This window comes from Tiliqua scincoides, chromosome 4 (assembly GCF_035046505.1).
Source record: "Tiliqua scincoides isolate rTilSci1 chromosome 4, rTilSci1.hap2, whole genome shotgun sequence".
NCBI classification, from domain to species: domain Eukaryota; kingdom Metazoa; phylum Chordata; class Lepidosauria; order Squamata; family Scincidae; genus Tiliqua; species Tiliqua scincoides.
Window position 1 is genome coordinate 215,759,033 of NC_089824.1, and position 26,849 is coordinate 215,785,881.

Here is a 26,849-nt window from a genome sequence, read left to right on the forward strand (position 1 = left end):
GAGCTGAATAAACAAAAAACCAGCATGTGATTCACTATCAGTGTGAGAGAATGTGAACTGATGCATGTGAGGCTGGTGGTAGATGAGAACATGATCCACATTTCCCTTCTCACTGCCCTCAGCACAATTTTAAATCCCACAACCTACCATCTAAATGTAACCCATTACAGGTCTTTTAAAAATTCTTTTGTCTTCACCCACACAGAAAAATAATCTTCTGAGTAAAGAAAAGACTGCCTACCCCACTAAGAACAGATGATGGAGGGAGAAGAGATGCTAAAGGTTTATAAAATTAGGATCCAGTTGGTCACCATGGGAAACTGGATGGACCTTTGGTCTGACCTCCCAGGGTGGAGAGTGTCTCAGAATGTTCAGATCTGCAAAGAACTGGCATTAGTGAGAACACCGATGGCCCTGACAAATGAACATGGTCCAGAACAAATGGGCAGGTGGGCGGAATGCCAAAACCGGTAGATGCAAATTGCAGGAACATGATCTCCTTTCCTATGCAATAGCAGCAGCAAAAATATTCAGCACTCTGAATACTCAATCCTCTCCAGGCAGATGGATAAAAAATCCTCATTGGCTCTTGGCAACAGGGGACATTCTCTAATTCAATTTAACAACTGGGGGAGACTGACACCATATACATGCCCAAACGAACCCTCAGAGCACACAACTCTGAATTTGCCGTGGTGCAGCACACATTTTGGGAATCAATGCTTAAGTTAAAAGCATTATCTATTCATATTTTTTCCTTTATAAACTAATAAGTCAACTGTTCCTTTAGTAGATTCTGCCATTTATTCTAACACAAGAGTCAGGTCCCAACTTCACAAGAGGAATACATCAAGATCAATGCAGAAATGCAAGAACGAGTGCTCTACAGAATTCCACCAGACTGCTGTAGTGTGGGACAAAATCCACTGTGGTCATCCCACAAGACTAAAGGGTTTGATCATCATTATTTGTGGCCAGATCTGCTATGTCAGCATGGCAGGTGCCTACAAACGCAATCCAAAGGTCTTCAGCCAGCCCTTGCGCCGACCCAGGAGTGTTGTGAATGTGCTGTAAAGCATGTTCGCGCCTACTTTCAAGCAGGCTTGGCCAGCGCAAGGATGTGCGCTGGCTTCCCCACACCAGATCTGAACTGGGAAGGGGTATGTTTGTGCTGGCCCGGGCAGAAGAGGTTGGAGGGAGGGTGGGACAGAGGCAGGGAGGTGGACCGGGAGCCAGATCAGGCCCATTATGGGACAAGATAGATCACAGCAGAGCAGGGCAAATTCTAACACCCATCCCTGCTCGATTAGCCTTACAAGGGCCACTCAGATTTGTAGCAGCAAAATTGCTAGCACAGGTGTGGTTGCTATGTGACACAGGGTAAGGGGGGCAAATACCCCCCCATCTCAAGTTGTGCTCTAGCCAGCACCTACTTTGTGCTGGATACAGCACAGACCACATTGACTGTTCCAGCTAATGTTAGGATTGGGCTGCCTTTCTGTAATATGCAACTTGACTTTAAGCTCCTATAGGTTTTTAACAGTAGTATACCCACAGTCTGTAGAGCACTGGCAGTATTCTTAGTCTATGTGCTCACCCTTCTTGTTTCAACATATTTAAGTGGCCTGCCTACCCTGATTGGAAGATGTATTCTCTCTCCAAGAGGCCTGAGACCTTTCATAAGATCACTGGCAGTGCAATCCTACACATATCTACTCAGAAGTAAGTTCCACTGAGTTCAGTGGGGCTTACTCCCACAAAAGTGCACATAGGATTGCAGCCTACATATTGTAACTTCCTTATAGCGATGTACTACCAACCTCCCAGAATCAATCATCAATAAATCTCAGTCCTCTAACATCTAACATCTAACAGTATTTATATACCGCTTTTCAACTAAAAGTTCACAAAGCGGTTTACAGAGAAAAATCAAATAACTAAATGGCTCCCTGTCCCAAAAGGGCTCACAATCTAAAAAGATGCAAAAGAGCAGACAGCCACTAGAACAAACACTGCTGGGGTGAGATGGGCCAGTTACTCTCCCCCTGCTAAAAAAAAGAGGAGAACCCACTTGAAAAAGTGCCTCTTACCCAATTAGCAGGGGTTAGCACCTGCTATCTTTGTAGCACCATTCCTTTCTCTAGGCAAATATGTACAACCTTCTTATGCTTTACATCAAAAAAGTATACACTAAAATAATAAAACTTGAACGAGCATATTAAAATAAGAATGAAACAATCCCTTTTTAAAGTGACTGATGTTTCAAAATGCATGCCCTACTTAATTTAAATCAGTCCCACTTACTGGCCCCGTAGAGGACAATGTAACCTGGCATTTACACTATGCCAGCACATTGGACGTGCAAGATGAAGACACATAGGGCCTTGTTAGTGGGTGGAACCCGAGACTTCCGCCAGCTGTGGCACGTACAGCAGATCAGATCATCTTCCTGGCCTCAACACCATGCGATCAGCAGGTTAAGATCAAGCTGCAGCCATGAGCAGTGACAAAATTTGTATTTGTGGGATTTAAAGAATCTTCTTAACAGTAGTTATTTAGACACCACAACATGGATACTGAGGCCAGCTGCTTGGAATCTTGTGCTTTGTAGGGGTGGTGGTGGAAGAAGAGGAAGTAAGAAAAGTGTTGGGGGAGGGACTGTAGCTCAGTGGCGGATCATCAGCTTTGAACGCAGTACAGAGCCACTACTTTTCTTGCACTTCTAATATAGGTGTGTGTCTGTGGTGGATTTGCATGGAAGAATCAATGACTGAGGGTCCAATCCTACCCAGTTTTCCAGTGCTGGTGCTGCTGTGCCTATGGGGTACGCACTGCTTTCTGTGTTGGGGAGGCAGTCACAGAGGCCTCCTCAAAGTACGGGAACATTTGTTCCCTTAGCTCAGGCCTGCGTTGCAGCTGCACTGGTGCTGGAAAGCTGGGTCGGATTGGGCCCTGAGGTTTCGCTCCCCACCAAGTGACCTGGAGCAATTTAATTTTTTTTTTGTATATAAGCTCCATAACCAGAACTGTGCATGTCTGCTGTGTGGGAAACACCCTTATCCCTGCAGTCTTCCTACCACAGCAAATACACAGTTGGTGGGACACCTGTAAAGCTTGCCGACCATGGCCAACTGGCCCCTAATTCTAAAGAATTATTTGAACTACAGACAAAACAAAAACCTTGTAAGCTTATGGATGACAGAAGAACAAGAGTTCTGGGTGCCATAGTCCAAGTTCTGCAAGCAATCTGTCTGGTGTGCAATAAACTACTATGACCGAGTTTGGGACTGCTTCTTCCAGCGCACAGGCTGAATCGCAGTGAGCAGGGTTGGGAAGGCCAAGGTGCCCAAGGTTTGATGCCAGGACTGAGGAATGTGAAGATTTTTCTTCCCTAGTAGAACTAGCAAGACTATTGGCAAAGGCCTGAGGCAATCTATTTGAAGACATGCAGCCACAAGCTCTTCTTTGTGCAAGAAAAGATGTTTCAGAACTTTTTCCCATGTTATGGTTTAAAAAAAAGACACACACAAGTGGAATTTAGATGTATGTATTCTCAAATATTCAGGAGAGACATGGACTCCAGATGTCAGGGATGACCTTTGATAAACCCTTTTAAACCAGGATACAACTTCAAAATCAAAAGCTGCAACATGGAGCTCACTTCTATATGTCCCAGGGTAAATACAGGCTCAGAGGGACAGGCACTTGCTTGGAATAAAGGATCAGCAGCATGTGCTCAGTGCTGAAATTTGTTTCAACACTATTACCATATTCAGTCATTTCCCACAAAAATCCACTCCTGGTTTCTTCTCTACCACAAATTCTCTTGTCAGCAGCCCAATTTTTTGGGGGGGAGGGGGGCAGACCAGTGGTGTAGGGTTAAGGTAGGGCAAGCACACAGGTGCTTCTCTGTTATGAACAGAATTCTCCATAGGCAGAAATTTAAGAGACACTGATCTAGAATACCAGCACACTTAGGGGCAGCTGTGACGATATCTGCAGTTAAATGAACTTCCTGATTAATGACAGATTGGTTCATGTTCTCAGCTCTAAGAAAGATCGTAAAAGAATAAGTTATGGTAACCAAAATAAAGGAGATCCATTATACTCAACGGAATTGGGATATACTGCAATGTTGTCGCCCCCCTGTTCCCCACAGACAGCCCTGCAATGCTAGATGTGCTGGTTGCAAGAGCAAGAAAACCTATTTGCAACAAGAAAAATACCCCTTCTGGAATTTTGTTACAGTAGATACATGGCCCATCTAGTTTTTACAAGTGTATTTTGAAGGGATGGAGTAAAAAGAGAGGAGGAAGAGTGGGAGGTATATATTAACTAACTACCAAACAATAGTGCCAATATATCATGGTTATGACTTTGCAGTCTGGCAAGTGAAGCATTAAAAGCAACAGGGATTTTATTTCAAGACTTGGAAACCCATCTCTGTAACGAAGCCTTCGCTCATCAAGTTTAATGGCTTACTGTACATTAGATATAAATGTCAGGCCTTCATGAAGAATAAGACTTTGGTGGCAGACGAATATTGGCAAAAGTTGGCTGGGCCAGGCACTAAAACAGGCTCCTCTAATCAAGGACGACAGATCCAGCCTTGCTTTATAAGATCCTCCATCGACACTCCGACCCTCAGTTATATTGCTGGGACTATTCAGAGCAAGGGTAAGAGATGAACCCAATCTCAAATTTATTAACTGCAGCAGAAATGTATCATGGCAAAATACGGATGTTCCCTGTAGTAAAAGGGCAGTTACAGTCTGGTATATAGCTGAAGTGTCAAAGCTCACAGAGATTATAAAACTCATAGGAAGGTCAGCATAAAAAGTAAGTCCTGCGGGATCAGCTGACAGGTCTATCAAGCCTAGCATGCTGCTTCCGACAGACCAATGGCCAACAAGACGCTTCTGGGAAAACCATAAGCAGTGATGAAAGCAACAGACCACTCCTGCTGCGGCCCCACCCCAGCAATGGGTATACAGCCACTGCAATGTACCAGTTAGACTTATAGATTGGGAGTGATTCAAATCCCCACTCAGCCACACAGCTCATTGGATGACTTTGACCAATCACTATCTCTCCGTCTGACTATATGGTCATTGTGAAAGGGGAAGAGAACCTTGTATGCTACCCTAAACTCCTTGGAGGCAAGGCAAGTTAGAATCAAAATACAGAGGCATATTGCCCCTGAACATAGAGGTTCTTTGCAGCCATCATTACTGGTAAGCCAATGATAACCTCTACTTCTTCCTCTGCCTGTCCTGAATCTTCTGTCAGTCAACAAAGTTTTAAAGACAGGTAGCCATCTTCCACTGAATTTTCAAAGTTGAAGTTCAGCAATGACCAGGTGTGTTTATTTTTGAAGACTGTAAGATACTGTGTATTTGAATACAACATATCCACTCCCCCCCCCCCTTCTGTTTCTGTGTGGCATCTTCCTGGAGCTTTTTACTCATGGAAGAGGTCCGCACTCCTTTCATTCATGGAAGAAATTTCTGCTTGCAGGGTGAGCTCTCAATAGCAGAAGCACTAGTCAGGACGCCACCCCTCTGCAAAATTCCCTGTGCATTAAAACATACAACCACCCGAAATTTCTATCTAGGAGAAAAGGTTTAATTTAACCTTTCACCCCAACATGCAAGTTCTGATTATGCAGCAATGATCTCCCATTTTGGTAAGCATTTAACCACAGTGCTGTTTCTTACCATAAGTCTGCAGTGGTGCAGTCCAAAAATAGTTGAAACTCCATCTTTCAGTGATTTTCAACCAGTGTACCACAGCACATTGGTGTGCCACAAAAGGTCCACAAGCATGCTGTAGGAGTTTGGAGCACAGCAGTTGAAAATATCTAAAAAACTCTTGGGTTCTGTGGCTCTGTTTCTAGGGCGACTGTCTGTAGTAATGAATAGTCTGTTCCTCTTGCTCCACCGGGCCCTGCCAAATCAGGGCAGGTCATTTGTTACTACAGAGAGTAGCCCTGGAAACAGAGCTGCAGAACCTCAAAGAGCCTCCTGGAAGTGACATCACAAGAGACAAAGACCATAGAGGTCAGCATGCCATGAAAAGAACAATGTTGAAAATCACACCATATCTGATGCGCATACTAGACCTTGCTGGGTGCCAGCAAATTGAAAGGGCTCTGCCTTCCCTGGCCTATCTTAGTCATCCAGCATGTGGAGGTCAGGGCAAGCAGCCGAGGACAAAGGGCACGATGGTCTGGCAAGGAAGGCACTGGCACTAGAAAATCCAACAGCAGCAGCCCTGGTGGCTCAGGGCTGGGTTAAAGTGCATGTCAGCTCCAGTGCAGTCCCTCCAGGTTGGCTGTAGTGCAGAGACCTTTTCCCAGGCTTTTAATAACCATTTGATTGAATTATTCGTTGACATGATTTTACGCTGCTATTTTTATCCGCACTTGTTAAGTGACTGAAATTATTTTATGATGCCTTTCTAGGTTGTTATCTTCTTCTTTTACATGAACTGTCCAATAATTTTGACTGAAGAATGGTGCAAAAATGAAGCTATTAATCTCAAAGAGTTGAGGCTCTTAGAGGAGGGTCTCCAAAAGTGATCTCCACAAAGGGGCAGATTCAAAAGAAAGCCAAGAGGCAAAATAGGCGCTTGCTTCAATTCCTCCCAGGCCACACTACTTCCTGCTCCCCAGTTCAGTAGGTTACCAGCAAACCCAAAGGCTCAAGAGAGGCGAATGAGAGCATGGAGATGGGCATAAGGGGTGTATATGCGTTGCAGCGTGCACTAGGATGTCACCTGCATACACACTGGACATTGCTTGTGGCAGTCTTGTCTAGACATCTGTGGCCACTTAACTATAGAACCTCTTTAGTGAAGTGCTTAGGGTAAAATCACATCTCACAAGGTGCTACTTCTCAGAATACCAGCCAACCCCCTACCCTGGCCCCCGTAGTGTCTTATAAAGAAGTAAATCTTGGCATTAGGGTGCTCAGAATTAAGCGCCAGCCCACAAAGCGAAGCAGGGTGAGAAAAATGGAGAACATCATATCAGCATTCTGAGTCTTCCTTTACAGGAGAGATTTGATGATGCACACTCAATGGCACCCATGCATCTCTCGTAACGTCTGATTCGGCTCTAAAGAAACCATAACTCGCCAGTTTAGAAAGTACCAATCAGATGAGATGGCTGGGAAATAACTAGGAATGTACAGGCACATCCACATTCAGGACACATATTTTTAACATTTTAACTAGGGGACTAAAAATGCCAGAGTCTGACCCTGTCAGGGTCAGGAGAAGCTGTTGGCTAACCAGTGAGATAAGGTCAATGCAGCACAAAAAAAGCTCAGCTTCATAAGGACAGGCAGTTTTGCCCCCAAGGATACAATCCTTTTGATACAATCATCCCTCCTCCACTAGTTAAATTCACAGTTCCAGCTTGCACACCATTCTTATCTGTTTCTCACAAAAATCCTCTTCTGGTCTTCCCCTCAAGTTTTCTTCTTTTTAGTGTGAGTGCGAATGGGGAGGGGAGGTCTTTTCATTATTGCTAAATAACTGGGAGTTAGAAACCCTTGTGGGGCTACTGCAAGTCACCCAGCAGTCTTCCACTGGTTCCTGCACTACTTTCTGACTTCCGGCCCAATGCCCAAACATGAGCATTATGCCAGCAGAGATTTTCAACATTTTTCATCTTGTGGCACACTGAAAAGGCACTAAAATAGTCAAGGCATACCATCAGTTTTTCAACAATTGACAAGGCACACCAGGCTACTGGTGGGAGGCTCACATCCCCCAACGGCCCTACAAATGAATGACCCTCCCCAAACTCCCACGGCATACCTGCAGACTGTTTGTGACACACCAAAGTGCCATGGCACACTGGCTGAAAATCATTGTGCTAGCATTATCAGAAAGGAGGGACCGAGTTCAGTCTTGCATGGTCTCCTTAAAAAAAAAGGTTAGAATCCCCATTGCACACTGATGCGTTTGACAATGTGCAAGGCAAGAGCGCATGCTCGGAATCTTTCAACCGTCAAAGCGTAACAAACTGGTGCTAAGCAATTTTTGGGACTTTTTTTTGCTAGGAGGACCTGCCTTGCTGTATTGGGCCAAAGCCCCCTTGGTCCAGGAGGACCTCTGCAACCTGCAGTCAGAAAGCAGTCTGCTGGACATTGGCGAGTGTCCAACACGATCCATCTTCTGCACTCTGCTGCTATAAAAGATTTGAAGTGGGAGGTAAACCATGTAGCTGTATAACATGCCAACCTAAAGTTTCACTGAAAACACCAGCAAGGTCATGTCAGCAAGAGTTCAGTTTATTTTCCCTAAATATAGTGCTAATTACCTAGAGCTAATCAGCAATTCATGTCACTGAACAGCATTTAAAACACCCGCTTTTGATGTGGCAACTTATGCTGCTCCAGCTGTCTACAGTTTCTCCTTTGCAAACTTCCTTGATCATTGGCTGAGTCATTGTACCAGTGTCACCACCCAATTAAACAGAAGTTATTTTTATCTTGGTTCTGCTTCATTACAGATTACTAGCAGTTTCCCCCCTCTCCGTCTGTATGATTCAAGGGCTATGATATAGGACTGGGTACCTTGGCTGAGACCCACGGGGAGAACGGCCAATGCTCATGGAAGGGACTTGCGTTAGTCTAGCAGAATATTTGGTCCTTCTCTTTGAACAGCTGCCTCCCGTAATGCGAATAACGTCTGGTATTTATACAGGGCTTTCAAGTGTTCAAAGGCCATCCTGTTGGAATAATTAAATATTGATGCTAGTATTACTACTCCCATATTGCAGATGGAGAAAGCCCAACAGGGTTTGCCTATGGCCACTCAGAGCAGTGTTCCTCAACCTTTCATTCCCCACTCCAGTAAACAAACAGTATGAAGCTGGGGATGCACCACTGATCTCACTCTCCTCCTGGGACCTGATCTGCCTGGATGCTGACAAGTGAAGCAATGGGGCAATAATCCAAAGATTTACCAAGTTCAATGACAAATGCAGACATATTGACTTTTAATGTTTCATTCTATCCCATTCCTAGGGCAGGTCTTTGTTATCTGCACCCCAGACCAGAGACAGTCCGAAAGCTGCACTTAGTGCAAAATGTGGCTGCTTGTGTGGTTAAATGGTAGTTTGATTCTGTTGGATCACACTTTGGCAATCCCACTGGCTGCTGGCTTTGCCCTTTACAGTTCAGGATCAGAGTACTTGAGAGAGACTGCCTCTTTCCATATAGGGCCCTTTTGGATGTACTGTCACTGAGTGAGGTTAGGGTGGTGGTGGCCAGTAACAGGGCCTTCTCGACAGTGGAACCTGTTCTACGAATTCCCTTCCATTTGAGTCAAGAATGGCCCGTCAATAGAAGCCTTTCAGTGAGACCTGAAGACCTTATTTCAAAAAGTCTTCAAAACCCAGTAGGGTTTTTAAGGATATGCTAGCTCAGGGGTGCTCAAAAGGTGGATCACGATCTACCGGTAGATCGCGAGGCAAAATGAGTAGATCGCGGAGTGCCTCCGCGGAGTAGATCGCGGAGTAGACCCCCTTCAGGTGCCTCTGGGAGGAAACGCCGGGAGTAAGCCCCATTGTACTCAATGGGGCTTACTCCCAGGTAAGTGTGGCTAGGATTGCAGCCTCACAGCCTAATCCTAGGCATGTCTACTCAGGAGTAAGTCCTGTTATACTCAGTGGGGCTCAAGGTACACCAACATACATTGTACACATAAATGTTATATGTTATGATGGCGTGAACATTGTAAAAAAAAAACTCTGGTAGATCTCCGGGCCTTGCTGAGTTTCAAAGTAGCTCTCGAGCCAAAAAAAGTGTGAGCACCCCTGAGCTAGCTGGTTGCAGACTGGTGCTCATTAATTTCTATTTAATGCTTTTACAACGTATGGTTTTTATTGCTGCTGTCTGCCGGTGGTTCGTTTTTATATGATGTTTTCATGTATTTTATAGTTTTATTTTATTATGTATTTTTAATGTACTGTACCTGTATTTCAAATGTGTTGTGAGCAGCCTTGGGTGCCTTTTGCAGAGAAAGGGTGGGATAAAAATCAAGTAAATAAATAAAATTAGATGGCAATTGCCCTCCAAGGATAGAATTCCTTCTTCTCTTTCATACAGAGGAAGGAATGCTTTCATGATTATATCTGCTATAATCTTGCATGACACCCAAAAGCAAAGTACGCTTTCTTATTCAAAACTATTGTTTTTACTCCTACGTAAATTCATTCTTATACATACAACAAATTGACCAAGGTTTTAATTGGGCAACGGTCTTAATAAAATACCCAATTATACAGTGCAATTCTATTGTTGTTGGCAACCTTCAGTCCCAAAAGACTCTGGTATCGCGCTCTGGATGGTGGTTCTGGCACAGCGTCTAGTGTGGCTGAAAAGGCCAATTCGGGAGTGACAATCCCTTCCACACTGGGAGCAAGTGCAGTCTGTCCCTGGTCTGTCTCCCTGGCTATGGGCCTTCCTTCTTTGCTTCTTTGCCTCAGTCTGTTGGCCAAGTGTCTCTACAAACTGGGAGAAGCCATGTTGCACAGCCTGCCTCCGAGCGGGCCGCTCAGAGGCCAGGGTTTCCAAATTAATCTTCATCAAAAATGGCCCAAAGAGGGAATTTTTACAGCTCTTTTAGAAGCCATGAAAAGTTTGGACCTGGAAGGAAGTAAGGAAAGGAGCTCCATAACTGTGGAGCAGCCACAGCCACACTATAAAATGACTGCTTAGAAGTTATTTTCAAGAGTTGATGGGCATGACCACATTGCCACTAGTGGCAAAGGACTGGTGTAAAAGAAATAGGGCAATATTTTCAGAAAAGCTCATTATCATTTTCAACAATACAGGTTCAGCCATGTTATACACGGATTTTTTACACATGGATTTGACTCAACATGAATGGCCACTGCAAATGAGAAGGAATGTGCTAATCCCTGGAGAAGGGGAAAAATGCATCCCTTTAAAATCAGTTTAAAAAACTGAACAGAACAATAGCCTTGTTAATGAGGGGGGGGGGGCAGCTGGCTGACAATCCATCAATCCTTCTCTCTCTCTCCAGGCAACACCTCCCTTCCTTCCTTCCTAGCAAGTGAAAGAGAGGTGATCACTTTGCATTGGTGAAGGGAGGGACTGAGTGAAGCACCTTTCTAAGCGCTTGGAGGAGGACTGATTGATGGATTGTCTTCTTAAGGACTCTTATCTTACATCACAAGGTCAGCAAGCCTGTTTTTAAAACATTGGAGCAAGGGAACTTTTTTTAAAAAACGTGATTTGCTATAGTGTGTTTTTTGCCATCCACGCGAGTTCTGGGAACGGAACCCACGCAAATAATGAGGCTTAACCTTTTCCTGCTAGGTGCTTATTTTTGTCAAAAAGTTGACAATCTGCTTGTACCCTATACCTCCCCCGTCCACAGCACTTAATCTATTCTATCCTCAGTTTTACAAAATTATATTTACAGTACAGTTCTACCTTGTTTATTTGAAAGCAAGTCCCACTACTGAATATGCCCAGGATTTCAGGCACACATCCCAAGCCTATGCAGGTTTACCCAGTAATACAGTAAGTCTTCACCAGGTTTACACACAGGATTATAGCCTGAGGCACGATTTCCATAGAGTTGCATTAGCTTGCTCAATATCCATGCTTTTTCAGAGAACCTCATATTTCTCTTTCCTCCCAAATGAAAGTTTCTACCAAGAATGCTCTAGATCAGTGGTTTCCAAACTTTTTAGCACAAGGACCCACTTTTTAGTACAACACTCTATTCGGACTCACTTAGCTCTGAGACTAAAAAAAGTGTCATTTTACCAGTTGCTCAAGCTTCTGTTTTTATCCTTTTAACTATGGGGGGTGGGGGTTATCTTCTAGAGCAGCCATTTTCAACCTTTTTCAGCTCACAGCACACTGACTAGGCAGTAAAGTTGTCAAGGCACACTACTAGTTTTTAATTACATTATTATGTTACAATTAATTTAATTAGTATAACTAAGGGCACAAGCCCAACCAGGTCTACGCAGAAGTAAGTCCTATTTTGTTCAATGGGGTTTACTCTCAGGAAAGTGCGGTTAGGATTGCAGCCTTAGATCATGACAATCAAAGAAATTCCCAAGAAGCTTGGAGAGGGAGATGTATGCGGTTTCTGGAAAGGACGAACAATGTTTTGAAGCAGGTCTGTTCAAACTTATCAACTGATGTGCTTTGATATGCCAGGAGGTGTTGGCAAAGAGATGAGTCTGAGCATACTGGAGGGACAGTGAGGAGATGTGGCTGAAACAAGTGCAGGATTCACTGGAGTGGGGGAGGGAGGGAGAGAGAGAGAAAGAGAATGGGAGGCAACTGGTTTTGAACTTTGGAAGGTGGGGAAGAGGGAAGGGAGGGGCAGAAAGAGAGGGGTTAACTGCAATTACGATGGGGGGATGTGTGTGCAGAAGGGGAAGAGGTGGGGGAAGAAAAGCATCACTTGCCTGCTCATGTATTCAAGAAAGAGTGCGACCAAGCCTCTGTATGTCTACTCAGAAGTAAGCCCCATTATTGTCAATGGGCTTACTCCTAGGTAAGTGTGGATTGGATTGTGGCCCAGCATCCTTCCTGCCAAAGCCTTGCCAGGGGAGGCAACGCAGGCAGGGTCACTTTGGGGCATCGCTGGCAAGGAAGAGGGTCTCTCCAGGATCCTTTCCAGCCAGCTGCTTCTGGCTCCTACCTGCTTCCACCTTCAGGCTCGCTCTCACTCCCTCCTCTCTCTCGCTGCTCGCCCTCACTCCCTCTGCGTTCCTGCCTGCCGAGAGCTCTTCCAGGTTCCTCTGGCTGGCTGCCCAATCAGTGCGTGGGGCAGGCAAAAGCAACAGCAGGAGCGTCCAAGCCCCTGTGCGGCTGCCCCTTTTTCTCCTGTTGCCACGCAAGGCTCCAAGCAGCTGCTTCTCCCGCGCACACAGCTGTTGTTGCTGCTGCCACCGCCGCCTGACTCCTTGGCCCCGCAGCACACCTGAGGCAGCCTCACGGCACACCAGTGTGCCACAGCACAGTGGTTGAAAACTGCTGTTCTAGAGTATTGTTCAGCCCCATGTTCATTGGATCAGGACATTTATGGTGGCCTAATGTTTCCCCTTTGCCTGGCCCTTGATAAGAGCTGGGGCACAGTCACCTATTTGTGAGTAAACATGCATGTGTGGCTTAGTTTCAGTTTCCATAGGGCTCAATACATTTTCCTCATCAGATTTGTGACTCACCGTAAATCGGGTCCCAAACCACAGTTCAAGCAGATCAAGAAGAAAAGGATGTCACTGTGAGGGGGGTGGAGGGATGCAAACACAAGTGTAACTCAACAGGTAGCAAAATCTGACATGGCAACTGCGTTCTCCCAACATTGGAGCCTTTGTAAGAAAGCACATCCTTCAATTTAATTGCCACAGTCTTGAATCCTATAGGTGATGGGTTCTCAAATTGGTGGGTTATGACCACCTTAAGGGGTGGGGCAGAAGATGACAGCACAGCAATTGCCAGGATCACATCAGTGCCAGGATGAAAAGGTTTTTTCACACTTACCTAAAGCCAGCACCAGCCTCTGGGGGGGGGAGGTGCAGGGCTCCCCAAGCATCCACAAAGCTAAAACTAGCAATCAGAACCCCCTTTTCATTTGTGATTGCAAAACTGGAAGTGGATTCCAATCACTATTTTTAGCTTTTCACTATTTTTAGTTTTATCTGTGAGCATCTGTGAGGCTCCCCACACCCCCCAGAGGCTGGCGCTGGTTTTAGGCAAGTATGAAAAACACTTTTTGCCCCATGATCACTTTGCTGCCTTCGCTCCTCTCCCACATGCACCTACCTCAAACTCCCAGAGAAACCACTGCTATAGCTTGTATGGTGAGTATTTTAAAAACACACAATTTATAGTGATCTGAGCCCAGTTGCTTTTCAGCTGAAACCAATAATATTGCAATCAAGACACCTGCCCATCAGGTTCTACCCCATTTCCTGTGCAGTTTTCCTACCAGCAACAGTCAAATCACTAATTGTACAACTCACTTATTAAAAAAGAAAGAAAGAAGGGGATAGGACCTATGCTCATCCATCCCACAGATGCTTAAATTAGGAAGAGGGTGGGATAGTATCTTGGTGTGAGAGCGCCTGATTTGCATGCAAAATGACCCACCACATCCAAACCCAGGCAGGGCAGGTGAAGACTTCTACAGAAACCTTCCCAATGAGCTATGGCAACTTCCCAAAGTTGACCTGATCAATCCCAACCAACTCAGCCATTTCAAGTTTACCAAGCAAGTTGGTAACAAGTCCACTTTAGCCTGCGACCCTCATTTGAAACCACAGCCCGCAGCTGTTTCCGCAATGGAGGACGGGGTCTGCCACAGTCAGACGGGGACTGTTTGTTTACACCACGCAGCAACATCTCTTGCCTGGCAAGTCCTGCTGCTGCATCACTTCACTGCACCAACACTTCACAAGAACATAACCAGACACTGCCCAGTTAGACAAGAACCCTCTCCCTCCCATCTTACATGCCTTCACAACCTGCCAAGTTTACAGAGCCTCCAGCTAGCTCGGATGCAGGTGACAATCCTTCCAGTTGGAGGCCCAGGTGCAGAAACTCATTAAAATCAGGCTGTGCTGCAGAATACCAGCCAACTCAGCTCCTCTCCACACCTTCCCTCTTCTTTGCGAGAACAAAAGGAGAGGGCAGGATCAGAAAAACCAATCTAAGCAAGCTATATTCAAGAAGAGAGAAAAGCTGCCACCAGTGTTCTTATTTTAGGAATTGCAGCAATTGGTTGTACAAGTACTCAAAGAAAAGCCATCCAATGTTTATTTTCACCAGCAAACATTTGAAAGGGGCGTTGTTTTTGGATCAGTGACAAACTCTGTTAGGAAACCTGCATATTGCCTAGGATGCTCACATTCTGAAAGGCTGGCTCCCAAATTTCGTCACGCTTTGTTCAAGCCCACTCACCTTCCCGCATCCAGAAATTATGTTTTCCCTTCCTGCTCAGTGGCAACTCTTTATATAAGTGTCCCACAAGATTCACATCTTATCCTATGTGAGGAATTCAATACTGCTAAAAGAACTAGCTAGTTGTGCTGCTGGCCTGCAACAGTCAGGGCCTTAAAGATCTGGGCTGTGTGTCCTATTTAAAAGCTTGTATACACTCCTTTTTGAATAAAAGATCCAAAATGCTTTGCAATAAGAAACACAAGATTCAAAAAGACTTGAGGGATTTATTAGTAGTCTAACAATGGATATGTATATTGATATGTCTGATGGGTTAAGTTGTACGTAGTTATGTACAGTACTTTGATTTCAGTGGTAGATCATTTGTAGACAGTATTTTTTTTGTACTGCGACTAAAATAAAAATAATTTTAAACACAGTCAACAACAAGTTGAAGTCTAAAAATGAAATATGAAATGAAACAAACACAGCAGTAGCCATGTCACACATTAAAAGTTCCAGAAAATAAATAGGTCTTTGTCATCTGAATGATTAAGAAGGTGGTGCTAGCTGAAGCTGCCTGGGAAAGGCAGAAAATAAATCCTTGAACAAACAAAATAGATTTCACAATTGCCAACACTGAAAGACCCACTCTTGAGTCAGCACCTACCTGACCTTTGAAAGCAGGGGACCTCCAACTTAAGTTCTTCCACACCCCAGGCATACCTCAGTAGTTTCATTCCATTCCTTCAAGTTACAGCTGGTGCATCATTCAAAACTACCACCACTATGGCAAGCTTTCAGCCTCCGTGGTCTCAGGTGAGATTTTTAACAGACATGATCAGTGCAAGGTGAGGGCCCAAAACTGTTATCTAATGTTGGTTTTAAAACACAAAGTGCTGTACTCATGGGGTCATGACAAGCAATGGCTATACTACACATGCCCATTAGAGAAGAGTTAGGCACTCAATGAGGTTCACATTTCTGCAAGGGGCCTCCTAGCCCCTGCTGCTGCTGTTGATCACCATTGCTACCCACTTGCTTGCCCTTTCCCTTTGCCTCAAAGGGAACAAACAATAACAGTGAGAAAGAAGAGTAGCAGCTGCCACTGAGCACTCAATTGCTTGCCTGCCAGTTCGCACTCTCTCTCTCCCTGGCAAGCAACAGTGGAAAAGAGAACAGCAGCAGAAGATGGCCCCAACTCTGGTGAGGATGCCTTGACCAAGGGTATCCAAAATGTGGAGCTGGTAATGGAGAGGACAACAGATCACCTGTTCCAAAACTGCTTCCAGATTCCTGCAAGTCTCCCTCTAAGAGAGGCACAGAAGCACAGCCTGATTCTCAGGAGCAGTGCTAGCTTTAAAAATAACATGGAAACTGCAGAAATTTCAGTGAGGGTTTCCCATGCTCAGGGGATCATGGGCTGCTACGCCCCAATCATACTTTTGTATAATTGCTGTTGTCTCTGCTCCTGACACAGGCATCCATACACCCTAACAAATCCCATGGCAGAATATCAAGCTTAGCTGTACTTGATTTCTATTCCATTCTGCTCCCTAAGTGAAAATGGCAGGTCACAATTGTTCGCTGTCAAACACTCAAATATGTACCAAGAACTCAAAGAGTTTAAGAAAGGATGTCTCTCCCCCCCCCCCCTACCAGTTTAGTTCCAGGTTTTTTGACAACAGCACAGTGTGCACCTAAGGAAGTGTGCAGAAATAGGGAACTGCTTTCTAGGTACAACAAATGGCATTTATTTTGACTGCAGACTCTGGATTTGCTTGGTACAGAACTGGAGAGTTGTTTCACATTGTAAGGCAATTGCATGCAGGTGAGCTATTTTATTGAGTATGGAATAAAGAATCCTCTTTTCTTCCATGGTGAAACTTGGTGGCAACTGAGCAATAATCTCACACTGACCAGAACTGACCAGAAAGGTAACCACATCATGTGCTCTCAGATCGTGCCCTTGGACCACTGAGCCTCCTGCCATGGACACTTGCACGATATTAAATTAATACAGGTGTGCACTACTTAAGGACAAGGATATATTCCCCAATCCCCATAGTTATGCGATTAGGTTGTTAAGCGAACATTCAGTACAATTTAGTGCCTTTGTTGTGTAAACAGACACTCCTTGCCAGAAACTAGCTGGCTGCACAGGCTACTGGAGATAGATGGCCTCTTCTTTGCATTAAGAGGCTCTTCGCTGTGTAAACAGACACTCTGCTGCAGGCTATGGGAGTCCTGAATCATTAAGAGCCCTTTTGTTGTGCTTTGACCACCACCATATAAGCCATCAGTCATTAAGAGGAAGGTTGTTAAGTGGTACGCACCTGTACTCTATGTTTTTAAGTGCACCTATCAAACTATTTTCACATCAAAAATGAGAAGCAATTATAATTTGAAACAAACTAGCAGAGTACATGAGGCTTTACAGAGTAATGTAAGAAAGGAGGTCTGTGCCCTCTGGAGCATAAAATCTAAACTTAGATTCAAGCAAAAGATGGAAACAAACAGCTCCAAATTTTAGCATTTAGAACAGATGCCTTGTTCAAATAATAATCTGCCCATTTTCTATAACTACTGTCGTTGTCGTCTTCCTCCTCCTTTCTAGTCTGATTTAAAAGTACCCTTATTCTCAAAAATGCTAGAAATATAACTGCCATCTTTTGGCCTTGTAGCTAAACAATTCTTGGAGCACAAACAAGCAAGCCCACCAATCCATTCTCCTTGAGATAACTGCTTATGGGTTTTTTGTTTCAAAACAGCAACAGCAAAATCACAGCTCTGCTATCTCCTTTTTTACAAACTTGTAATTGATTCTCCTAAATCTAGACATGCCATTTGAAATCTGGATATTTGCTCTCAAAAGAAATGCAAACATCACATACTTAAAAAAGCTACCCTGACCTCTTATGTAAGAGCAGTCCAAGTCAATATCATGTCAACCCCATAAGTCATTAATTCTGAACCCTGCAGGGGCAAGATTTTAATGTGCTTTTCCTTATTTGATGCTGAACAAAGATATCCGCCAACTCATCTCTCCCAGAGGGGCTCAGACACAAATTATGTGTTCGTTCTGAGGTCATTTCCCATACTATTGAATGTTCGTGCTCAGAAATGCTAGGGGCATTCTTCAGCATCACAAACCAATAGCAACTCTACAGAATTTCACCCTGCCCCAAGGAGCTTACAATCTAAATTTAGCTTCTTCTCTGAAGGGCAGAGCTGTTCCTATGTCCCTGCTGAACTGCAGGCATTGTTGCTTGGAGGTGACTATCCCCAGATTTCCTTGCTATACGCATCTCATTAATGAGGTACAAATTAACCTCCACTTTCCATTCTATGCAAGTCTGTTGAGATTCTGTACTCTGCTGTGGTCCTCCACCTGGATTATAAAAGTGAGATTAGGCGGACAAGTTTTGTCAGCTGAGCTGAGTTCAGGGAAGTAGCCTGCAACTAATCCATGACCAAGGGCTGTGGCACAGGCTGTGGGCTGGCAAGCTTCCTCCAATCGCCACATTCCTCAAACACTTTCCATGCTTCATCCTGTGATGTTTACAGTATATAGACAGAAACTCTTATGCTGTACCTGGAGATACCAGGGATTGAACCTGGGACCTTCTGCATGCAAAGCATGTGCTCCACTACTGTGCTATCCCTGCAAGCATGAATTCTGTCCATGGCCAGAGATAGGACCTTCTTGGCACTGATACCTGCCTACAGGGGTCAACCTTAAAGTTCTGGTTAAAAAGAGAATTTTGTTTTCTTGAACATTTAGAATCGTAGTGTTCTGTTGATTTTGACAGATACGCCTGACAAACTTCTTGTTTGAGAAAAACTTATCTAACTCATAAAGAAAGATCTGACAACAACAGGAAGGGAAACCTCGCATATTGAAGAAGGTCAAAAGGAGGGTGTTTCATCACAAGTATATTTCAATAGTTCCTTCTGAATGAGGCTTGGCACAGGAGGAGAGTGGGAGGTGGTGTGTCAGCATGAATAGCTACTGTGATTTATATGGTGCCTGTCTAGCTTGGATTTGTTACAGCTTGCGTAGTCTAGGAGGGTGGCAAAATATTGGAGTAGTAGTGTTTTTTGGTGGGAGGGCAGGTATAAAACAGGACACCAGAGAGGGTGGATTGCTAGCACAAGCCACAAAAGTGGTCACTATGGGAAGAGTGGAGCCTTAATTCTATGTCAATGCTACAAGCCCATCAGAAGGGGGCTACAGAGGGATTTTAAAAAGCAAAGGTTGAGAAAGAGGGTAGAAAGGCTTACACTTGCACCAGTGCAACAAAGAGGTGCATCACCTGCAGCACAGTACAATGTCACAACATACAAGACTATGTTGCCACCCTATATTCCATCCCAATTGTACGTCAGTTACACAAAATAACTGCACATTAACATACATAATTTTCTGCTAGTCATGGTGAAGAAGTATGCAGAGCACTGAACACCCACACTGAAAACCAGTCATTCTGACTTATTTCAAAAAGCAGTGCCTACAACACTTGCAGGTATATCACTGAAGCAATGAGGGCAAACAAAGAAACATAATATTCCCATAATCCCATAAAGTTTCATTCTGCTCTGCCACATTTTGCCCTCTTTCAGCTCCCATGAAATCACAGCATACAGTCAACCCTGCTTACGCCAATCCAGAATAAGCCATCTATGCTAGTACTAGCAAGCCAGCTACAGTTTGTCCCGATTCCAGCTCTTTAGGACACCCCTCCTGATCAGAACACCCACCTTCTGCTCAGTCAATGTATGGAGGGGAACAGGATGATGCCTGCCTGACCTCCATGCACTGGGTAGAATGCAAGAATGGATGCTTTGCACAAGTAAGCACCAGGGTTCATAAAATCCCTATTCAGCCAGTGCATGGATGTCAGGGAGCAGGGCCTGTTGCTGCAATTCAACTCCTCTCCATGCGTTGATTCATTGTAGCATGGGCAGTGAGTTAGGGTCTCATGAAAAGATTCTTCCTTGTTTTGCTTCCAAAATCTTTAGACCGCAATTCTGGGATTGGTGCTCAGTCATGCAAAGTGTATTCTTTACTCACTGGAGTGCAACTCTCTCCATTACCTGATGTTTGTGGTAAAGACAGATGTACCAGCATTAAATATTAAAGGCCAATCAAGGTGTCACTAGAAAAGTTATTCAGGAAGATTGTTCCTTCACACAGAAACAGCATAATTAGGTTTTCAGTCAGCATGAGCTTTGGACTACCACAGGCTCACAGATGAAAAGTCCTCATTTCAGAACACGACAGCCTCCTTTTCATTTTTAAAACCCCACCAATTCTTATTGCTTCCCTAAAGTACATCATGTTCTTCCTCTCCCTAGTGTTAGAGGCTCAGCCTTGACATCCTGCAGTACATAAGCAGCCTATTATTGTCAGGGCTCATGAAGAGCCAGGGCAAACATATAAAGCCAGGCGACTGAAGCTGAAGCAAACATACAAGGGAAATGAGTTTTGTTGGGACAAGATGAGTTTTTGCAGCCCTACAATGCTTTATGTTCCAATCAAGAACACATGCACCTGTTTACTCCCTCCGGGTTGGGAAATGACAGATTAAAAAAAGCTTGATTAACTGACCCATTAAAAATTTAAAGCGCTCGTTTATTTAAAAAATGTTTTCTGGGTTCATTTTTACTACAAGTGCTTTCTAGAAGTCTTCAGTCCCTCCAGAAGCATTACAGAACACCATACCATATCTTATTGGAGGTTCTCCCTCCTCGCAGCAAATGCAATGGATTCAGTGGTAGCCCCAGCACTTTATGATCTGCACCACTGCAACAACCATTAGTATGGACTGACCTTACGCGCTGGCCTACTGAATCTCTCCCTCCAATTACAGAACATGGTCACGTGGCTTAATTGGGAGGGGGCATCCAAGAAAGTACAAGGTCACCTGCTTCTAAATGAAGAGAGCATGTATCCAAATCCTGTAAGGTTAGGCAACAAAGAGCCCTCACCATAGATTGTCATTAGATTACCCTTTGATGCAATTAAACAAAACTGTTACCTACAAATACAAGGGCATTTAATTAGAGCGAAAACCGGACCGTGGTCAAATATATTTTCAACTGGCCGGAATACTACCCCCATACTTCTTCCCAACTGCAGTGGAACATTAAGGAAACACTAGCACCTTAACTGTTGGGCACCTGCTGTTATCTCAGCATTTGAATAGCAGAAAGGTGCTGAATGACAGCAGATACCAAGGTGTGGAACCACCTGGCAGGTCTGTAGGTGATCCAGAAAGAATATAGCAGACATTCTATAGCAAGCATCCTCGATGCAGGTGCTGGATTATCGGCTTGCTCTGAATGGGGTTGCACTCCCTCTGAAGGAGCAGGTCCGCAGCTTGGGGGTCCACCTGGACTCGCAGCTGCTCCTGGATTCCCAGGAGGTGGTTGTGGCTAGGGGGGCCTTCGCTCAGCTTCGGCTGGTGCGCCAGCTGCGGCCGTACTTGGATCGTGCAGAACCTGGCCACGGTGATCCATGCCACGGTGACATCGAGGCTAGATTATTGTAACGCGCTCTATGTGGGGCTGCCTCTGAAGACGGTTCGGAAACTGCAATTAGTGCAGAATGTGGCAGCCCGTGTGGTCACTGGAGCTAGGCGGTTTGACTCTGTCAGTCCGCTTCTCCGGGGGCTACATTGGCTGCCCATTCGTTTCTGGGCCCAATTCAAGGTGCTGGCTTTGACCTTTAAAGCCCTATACTGCTCTGGGCCAGGGTATCTTAGAGATCGCCTACTCCTGTACAATCCGGCTCGTCCTCTCAGGTCATCAGAGAAGGCCTTTTTACAAGTGCCGCCGCCTAAGGAGGTACGTGGGGCGGCGGCAAGAAACAGGGCCTTCTCAGTAGTGGCACCAACGTTATGGAACTCCCTTCCCCTTGACTTGAGAATGGCTCCCTCAATTGAGACTTTTCGGCGAGGCCTGAAGATTCTGCTGTTTAAACAAGCCTTCTGACTTCATGGCCTTTTTAACATCTTTTATACATCTTTTTTATGTTTTTTACATGTTTTATGTCTTTTATACATGTTTTTTACAGGCCCGATTCCTCTAAGAACTGCTGTTTTATGCTCTTTTTATTCTGACTTTTATCTGACTACTGTTTTTATGGTTTCTGTTAATGTGTTTTTAATATGTTTTTATCTGTTGTTAAATTATGTTTTAATCTGTTTTTAATATGTTGTAAGCCACCCTGGGTCCCTTTAGGGAGAAGGGCGGGATAGAAATAAAGTTTATTATTATTAATTATTAATTATTAATTATTAATTATTATTATTATTGGGAGGGTGGAAAGAGAGCAGTGCTATTAATTTTATCTTTCACATTTGCATCCTGCTATTGACCCTCCCCTACCTGGGGGTTCTCTCAATAACCTTCATGGTTTGTTCCAGTGCAGTGTTTTTCTGCGATGCAAGGACATCTCCAAGAGAGATCTGAAGGCCTTAGGAGTGGACCTCAACAAGTGGGAAACCCTGGCCTCTGAGCGGCCCGCTTGGAGGCAGGCTGTGTAGCATGGCCTTTCCCAGTTTGAAGAGACACTTGGCCAACAGTCTGAGGCTAAGAGGCAAAGAAGGAAGGCCCATAGCCCGGAAGACAGACCAGGGACAGACTGCACTTGATCCCGGTGTGGAAGGGATTGTCACTCCCGAATTGGCCTTTTCAGCCACACTAGACGCTGTTCCAGAACCACCATTCAGAGCGCGATACCGAGACGGAAGGTTGCCAACAAATTGTACAGGTACTATCAGTGGTACTTGGGGGGGGGGGTGTCTGGTGGTACTTGCAAGCCCCCTGGACCTCAACCACCTGGCAGCAAGACCAGGAACATGACACAACAAACAGCAGTAGGAGGCTCGGCAGGCAGAACTCCAAAGCATGCTTTTCTGCACTCAAAAAAGCCCTCTCACCCACCCTGAGCCTCTTACTGGTGTTTGTAACCCCAACCCACAAGTAACTGGTGATAATATAATTAGCAGTTACTTCCGGTGGTACTTCAAATAGATGGACCATGTGCAGTGGTATGACAAGCCTTGAGAAACACTGTTCTAGTGAGTTTCACTGCTGGGCAGAGATGTGAACACAGTCCAGGTCTAGTATTCTAGTATCTCTTCTACATCGTTCTGGGCTGGTGTTGCAAGCAGAAACAGCTACATCTATGGAAAACTTGAAGAAACAGGCTGTCCACTCAACCTGGTTTATTCAGAGCACTTTAACCCCACAGTTCTCACTCACAGAGACTCACAGACATCACAGATCAAATGTTTCTGTTGTAAACACACACTTGATCTGTACAACATTTTAGCTAATGCTTCTTCCAACAGCTGCCAGATTCATTCCTTGTTGCCTTCAGAGAGGCTCCTGTAGGTGGCTTTGAAAAGAGCTACCTGTTGGTTAGGACAGATGCTCCTGAGCCTTGTCAGCATATCAAGGTGACCGAGGGCCAGAATAAACTTAGCGCCCCTGGAGGGGGCTGTCCTGAACCTTCCAAAAGGAAACCCAATTGAACTATGGACCCCAACTCAAGAAGACTATTAGTCACAAAGTGGGCAACAGTTTAACAGAGCTTTGACTATTTGACCTCTCTCTAAACAAAACAGAACATTTCTATTGCTACTTAAACCATTCCTTGCATAACAAACCCACAATTCAACTTGCCCTTTGTGCAAATACCTAAAAAATAAAGGATTTTCAGGCAATCAATAGCAAGCTAAAATAACTGAAACAGCTGCTCAGTCAGAACTGGAAGAAGCATCCCAAGATGACTTCCATCAAGCACCAAAGGATGAAGCAGAACTCTGTAGCACCAGGAATTCTTGCTAGCATCCTCAAAGCACAAGTGTGGCAAGGTCAAGACTCCCAAGACAGGCAGAAGTAAATGGAATTGTCTCATGACATTTGAGAAGAAAAACAAGGAGGAGATTGGTTTGGCCTCAGCGCTTGCAGCTTCTCCAGAGTACACAGAGAGGCCCAAGAAAGGAGATGAAGAAAAAAAAAAAGAGGGGAAAAAAAAACTCTTGCTCCAGAGCAAGAAAAATATTAACAAGCAAAGTTGTCCATCAGCAACACTAACTCACTCCTCTTGACTTTTCCCAGATCCTATTTTAAGTCCCAGAAGTGAAAGGGGTTCACATAAAAGGTCTCCTTGAAAAAAGAAAGATTGAAACAAGACCAGGCATTTAAACAGGTATAGCACCAGGTGTTTGGGATGACCTCCCTCTGCAGGTGTTTTTCAGTTTTTCCTCTAATCTGGGAAGTGGGCAGAAATTTTGCTTTGCCAGTGATATTCCTTCTGGTGCTAAATCTAAACTGTGCATAGGATTGCAATCCTAGGCCCAATTCCATTAGAAATAAATTTGATTTACAGAGCAATCTTCTGGATGCTGCTTACTCAGGCATCTGTCCCACTATCCTCAATAGACCCTGTTCTCAGACAAGTGTACACAGGAGCAAGGCCTTTTCCTATTTAGCAATCCCAAACATGCAGAGGCAGGGTTTTTGAGACTGCAGTTTCACAGTCATATTTAAGGGTTACCTGTATGCTGCCTGGCGAGAACAGCAGTCCCATTTTAAGACACAAACACACAGGGAGACACACAAAGGAGAGCTCCAAGTAAGTAGCAGAGCTGTTAGTTCAGCCATCAATAACACCACACCGGTGGGCGTGAAGAATAAGTGTGGAGGAAGGTGTGACAGAACTGGGCAAATCTATGGCAAAGAAATGGACTCTCTAGAAGATCAGAGCCAAGGGGACCAGAACGAGGGTGACCAGATACTGGGGGGGGGGGGGAGAGGAGACGCAGAGTGCCTATACCTTTAACCAGTGTCTAGAAGAGGGAATGTTGGCAGGTGCAGCTCAAGATGGAAGGGTTTTAGAAGCTGCACCTGCCAACATTCCCTCTTCTAGACCAGTGGTTCTCAAACTTTAAACACTGGGACCCACTTTTTAGAATGAGAATCTGTCAGGACCCACTGGAAGTGATGTCATGACCGGAAGTGACATAATCAAGCAGAAAAATTTTAACTATCCTAGGCTGCAATCCTACCCAGACTTATCCAGGAGCAAGCCCCATTTACTATCATTGTTAAAAGCATATATATAGAAGCCTATTCAAAGTACAGATCTGTAGCATGTCCCCAAATGCAGTCAAGTACCAGGGTAGCATCAAGTCTAACCCATTAAAAATAAAATGGGGACCCACCTGAAATTGGCTCATGATCTAAACAGTGGGTCCTGACCCACAGTTTGAGAAACACTGACAATGGCTAAAGGTATAGGCACTCCGTCCCCTTTGTATCTGGTCACCCTGGATAAGCCCAGATCTGGCTTGACCACTCAAGGACTCACCTCCATCAGCTCTACTTGGCAGCAGGAGGCAAGCACAAGGAGGGTGACTAGACACAAGGGGACGGGGACAGAGTGCCTGTACCTTTAACCAATGTCATTAGGTGGGCCACTGTGAGATACAGGTGGCTGGACCAGATGGGCTTTTGGCCTGATCCAAGCTGGGTTTTTCTTACGTTGGCAGGTGCAGCTCAACATGGATGGGTTTTATAAGTTGCACCTGCCTCTCCTAGACAATGGTTAAAGAAGGTATAGGCACTCTGCCCCCTTAGTGGCTGCAATCACTTTCCTGGGAGTAAGCTCCACTGACTACAATGGGGCTTACTCCCGAGTAGACAAAGGTTGGTCTCTGTATCTGGCAAACCCTAACCAGACAGCCCTTTGCAGAGGGCAAGCCACTGCTGGAGAACCCTGGAGGGCAGCAGCTGCTCCTCCACATCCCCTCCTGCCCAGACCCCCATGCAGAGGGGACCCACCTGGGCACCCGGGGAAGCGCCCCAGCCAGCCCCGCTCACCTCTGCCTCTGGACCTCCAAGGGGAATCCTCCTCCTGCAGCGATGCTCTGGGTGGGGCTGAGCAACCCTTGAGGGCCGAGCGCGCCCGGCTTGGCGACCCCCGAGCTGACTGCGGAGGCAGGCGCGGGCGTCGCGGGGACCGGGCAGAGCGGGCTGCCCAGCAGCAGCTGGGGCAGGAGGGCGGCGGCGGCGGCCAGTCCCCGGGAAGGGTCCAGCTCGGCGGTAGCCACGGGGGGCAGCAGGAGCCCCGCGGGGGGCCCGTTGGGGGGCGGCAGCAGCAGGCGGGGGGCGGCCTCGGCGGGGGCGGCATCCTCCGGCGGCTGCTCGGAGGAGGAAGCGGGCGGCGGGGGCTGCTGCTTGCCCGGGGCCAGGCAGGGCGGCCGCCCGTCCAGGGAGATGTTGCTCAGGAAGAAGAGGGCGGCCTGCCTGCGCCGGGAGTCGCCTCCCCGCTTCCTCCCCGCAGGAAGGGCTGCTGCAGCCCCCGGGGCAGGAGGCGGCGGCGGCACTGGCTGCAGCTGCTGCTCCTTGGGTGGCCGGTTCGTGGGGGAGCCGCAGGCGGCGGCAGCCGCAGCCATTCTCTCAATAGGCTCCCACCGTAGCAGGGCAGCCGCCCGCACCCAGCCTGGCCGGGCGCAGCTGCTGCCTTTCCCTCTTCCTCGCTCTGCTCAGCCGCAGGCTGCTCGGGCTCGTCTGGCCGCCCATTGGTCGCGTCGCACCAGTATGCAAATATGGAACGTTCGGCGGCGGCTCTCATTGGTTCATCCTCCCCCATTGTCTATGTAGCCCCTTTGGCCACGCCCCTCCCTCTCCGCCCCCAGCCACAGGACGAGTCAGGCCCCTTTCCTCTCTTTCCAGAGATGCAGCGCGGTCCTAAAGACCGCGGGTTTCACACAACCACCGGGTGCACAAAAGAAAACTCGGTGTAGTGAGTGGAGATAGGAGGCTGGGTCCCAGTAGCATAGCTAGAGGGGGTGCACAGCTCGCAGTCTTGCAAGGGGCCTCACCCCA

General features: G+C 45.9%; 1 protein-coding gene across 1 annotated transcript in view; it reads right to left on the reverse strand.

The window, feature by feature from the left end:
• CABLES2 (Cdk5 and Abl enzyme substrate 2) overlaps nucleotides 1–26,462 on the reverse strand; it is a 54,466-nt gene extending 28,004 nt beyond the window's left edge. The window contains exon 1 of the mRNA XM_066623850.1: nucleotides 25,842–26,462. Within this exon, the coding sequence (XP_066479947.1) occupies nucleotides 25,842–26,416 (575 nt within the window). The 5' untranslated portion in view covers nucleotides 26,417–26,462. The remainder of the gene's footprint in view (nucleotides 1–25,841) is intronic.
• Nucleotides 26,463–26,849: the final 387 nt, after the last annotated feature.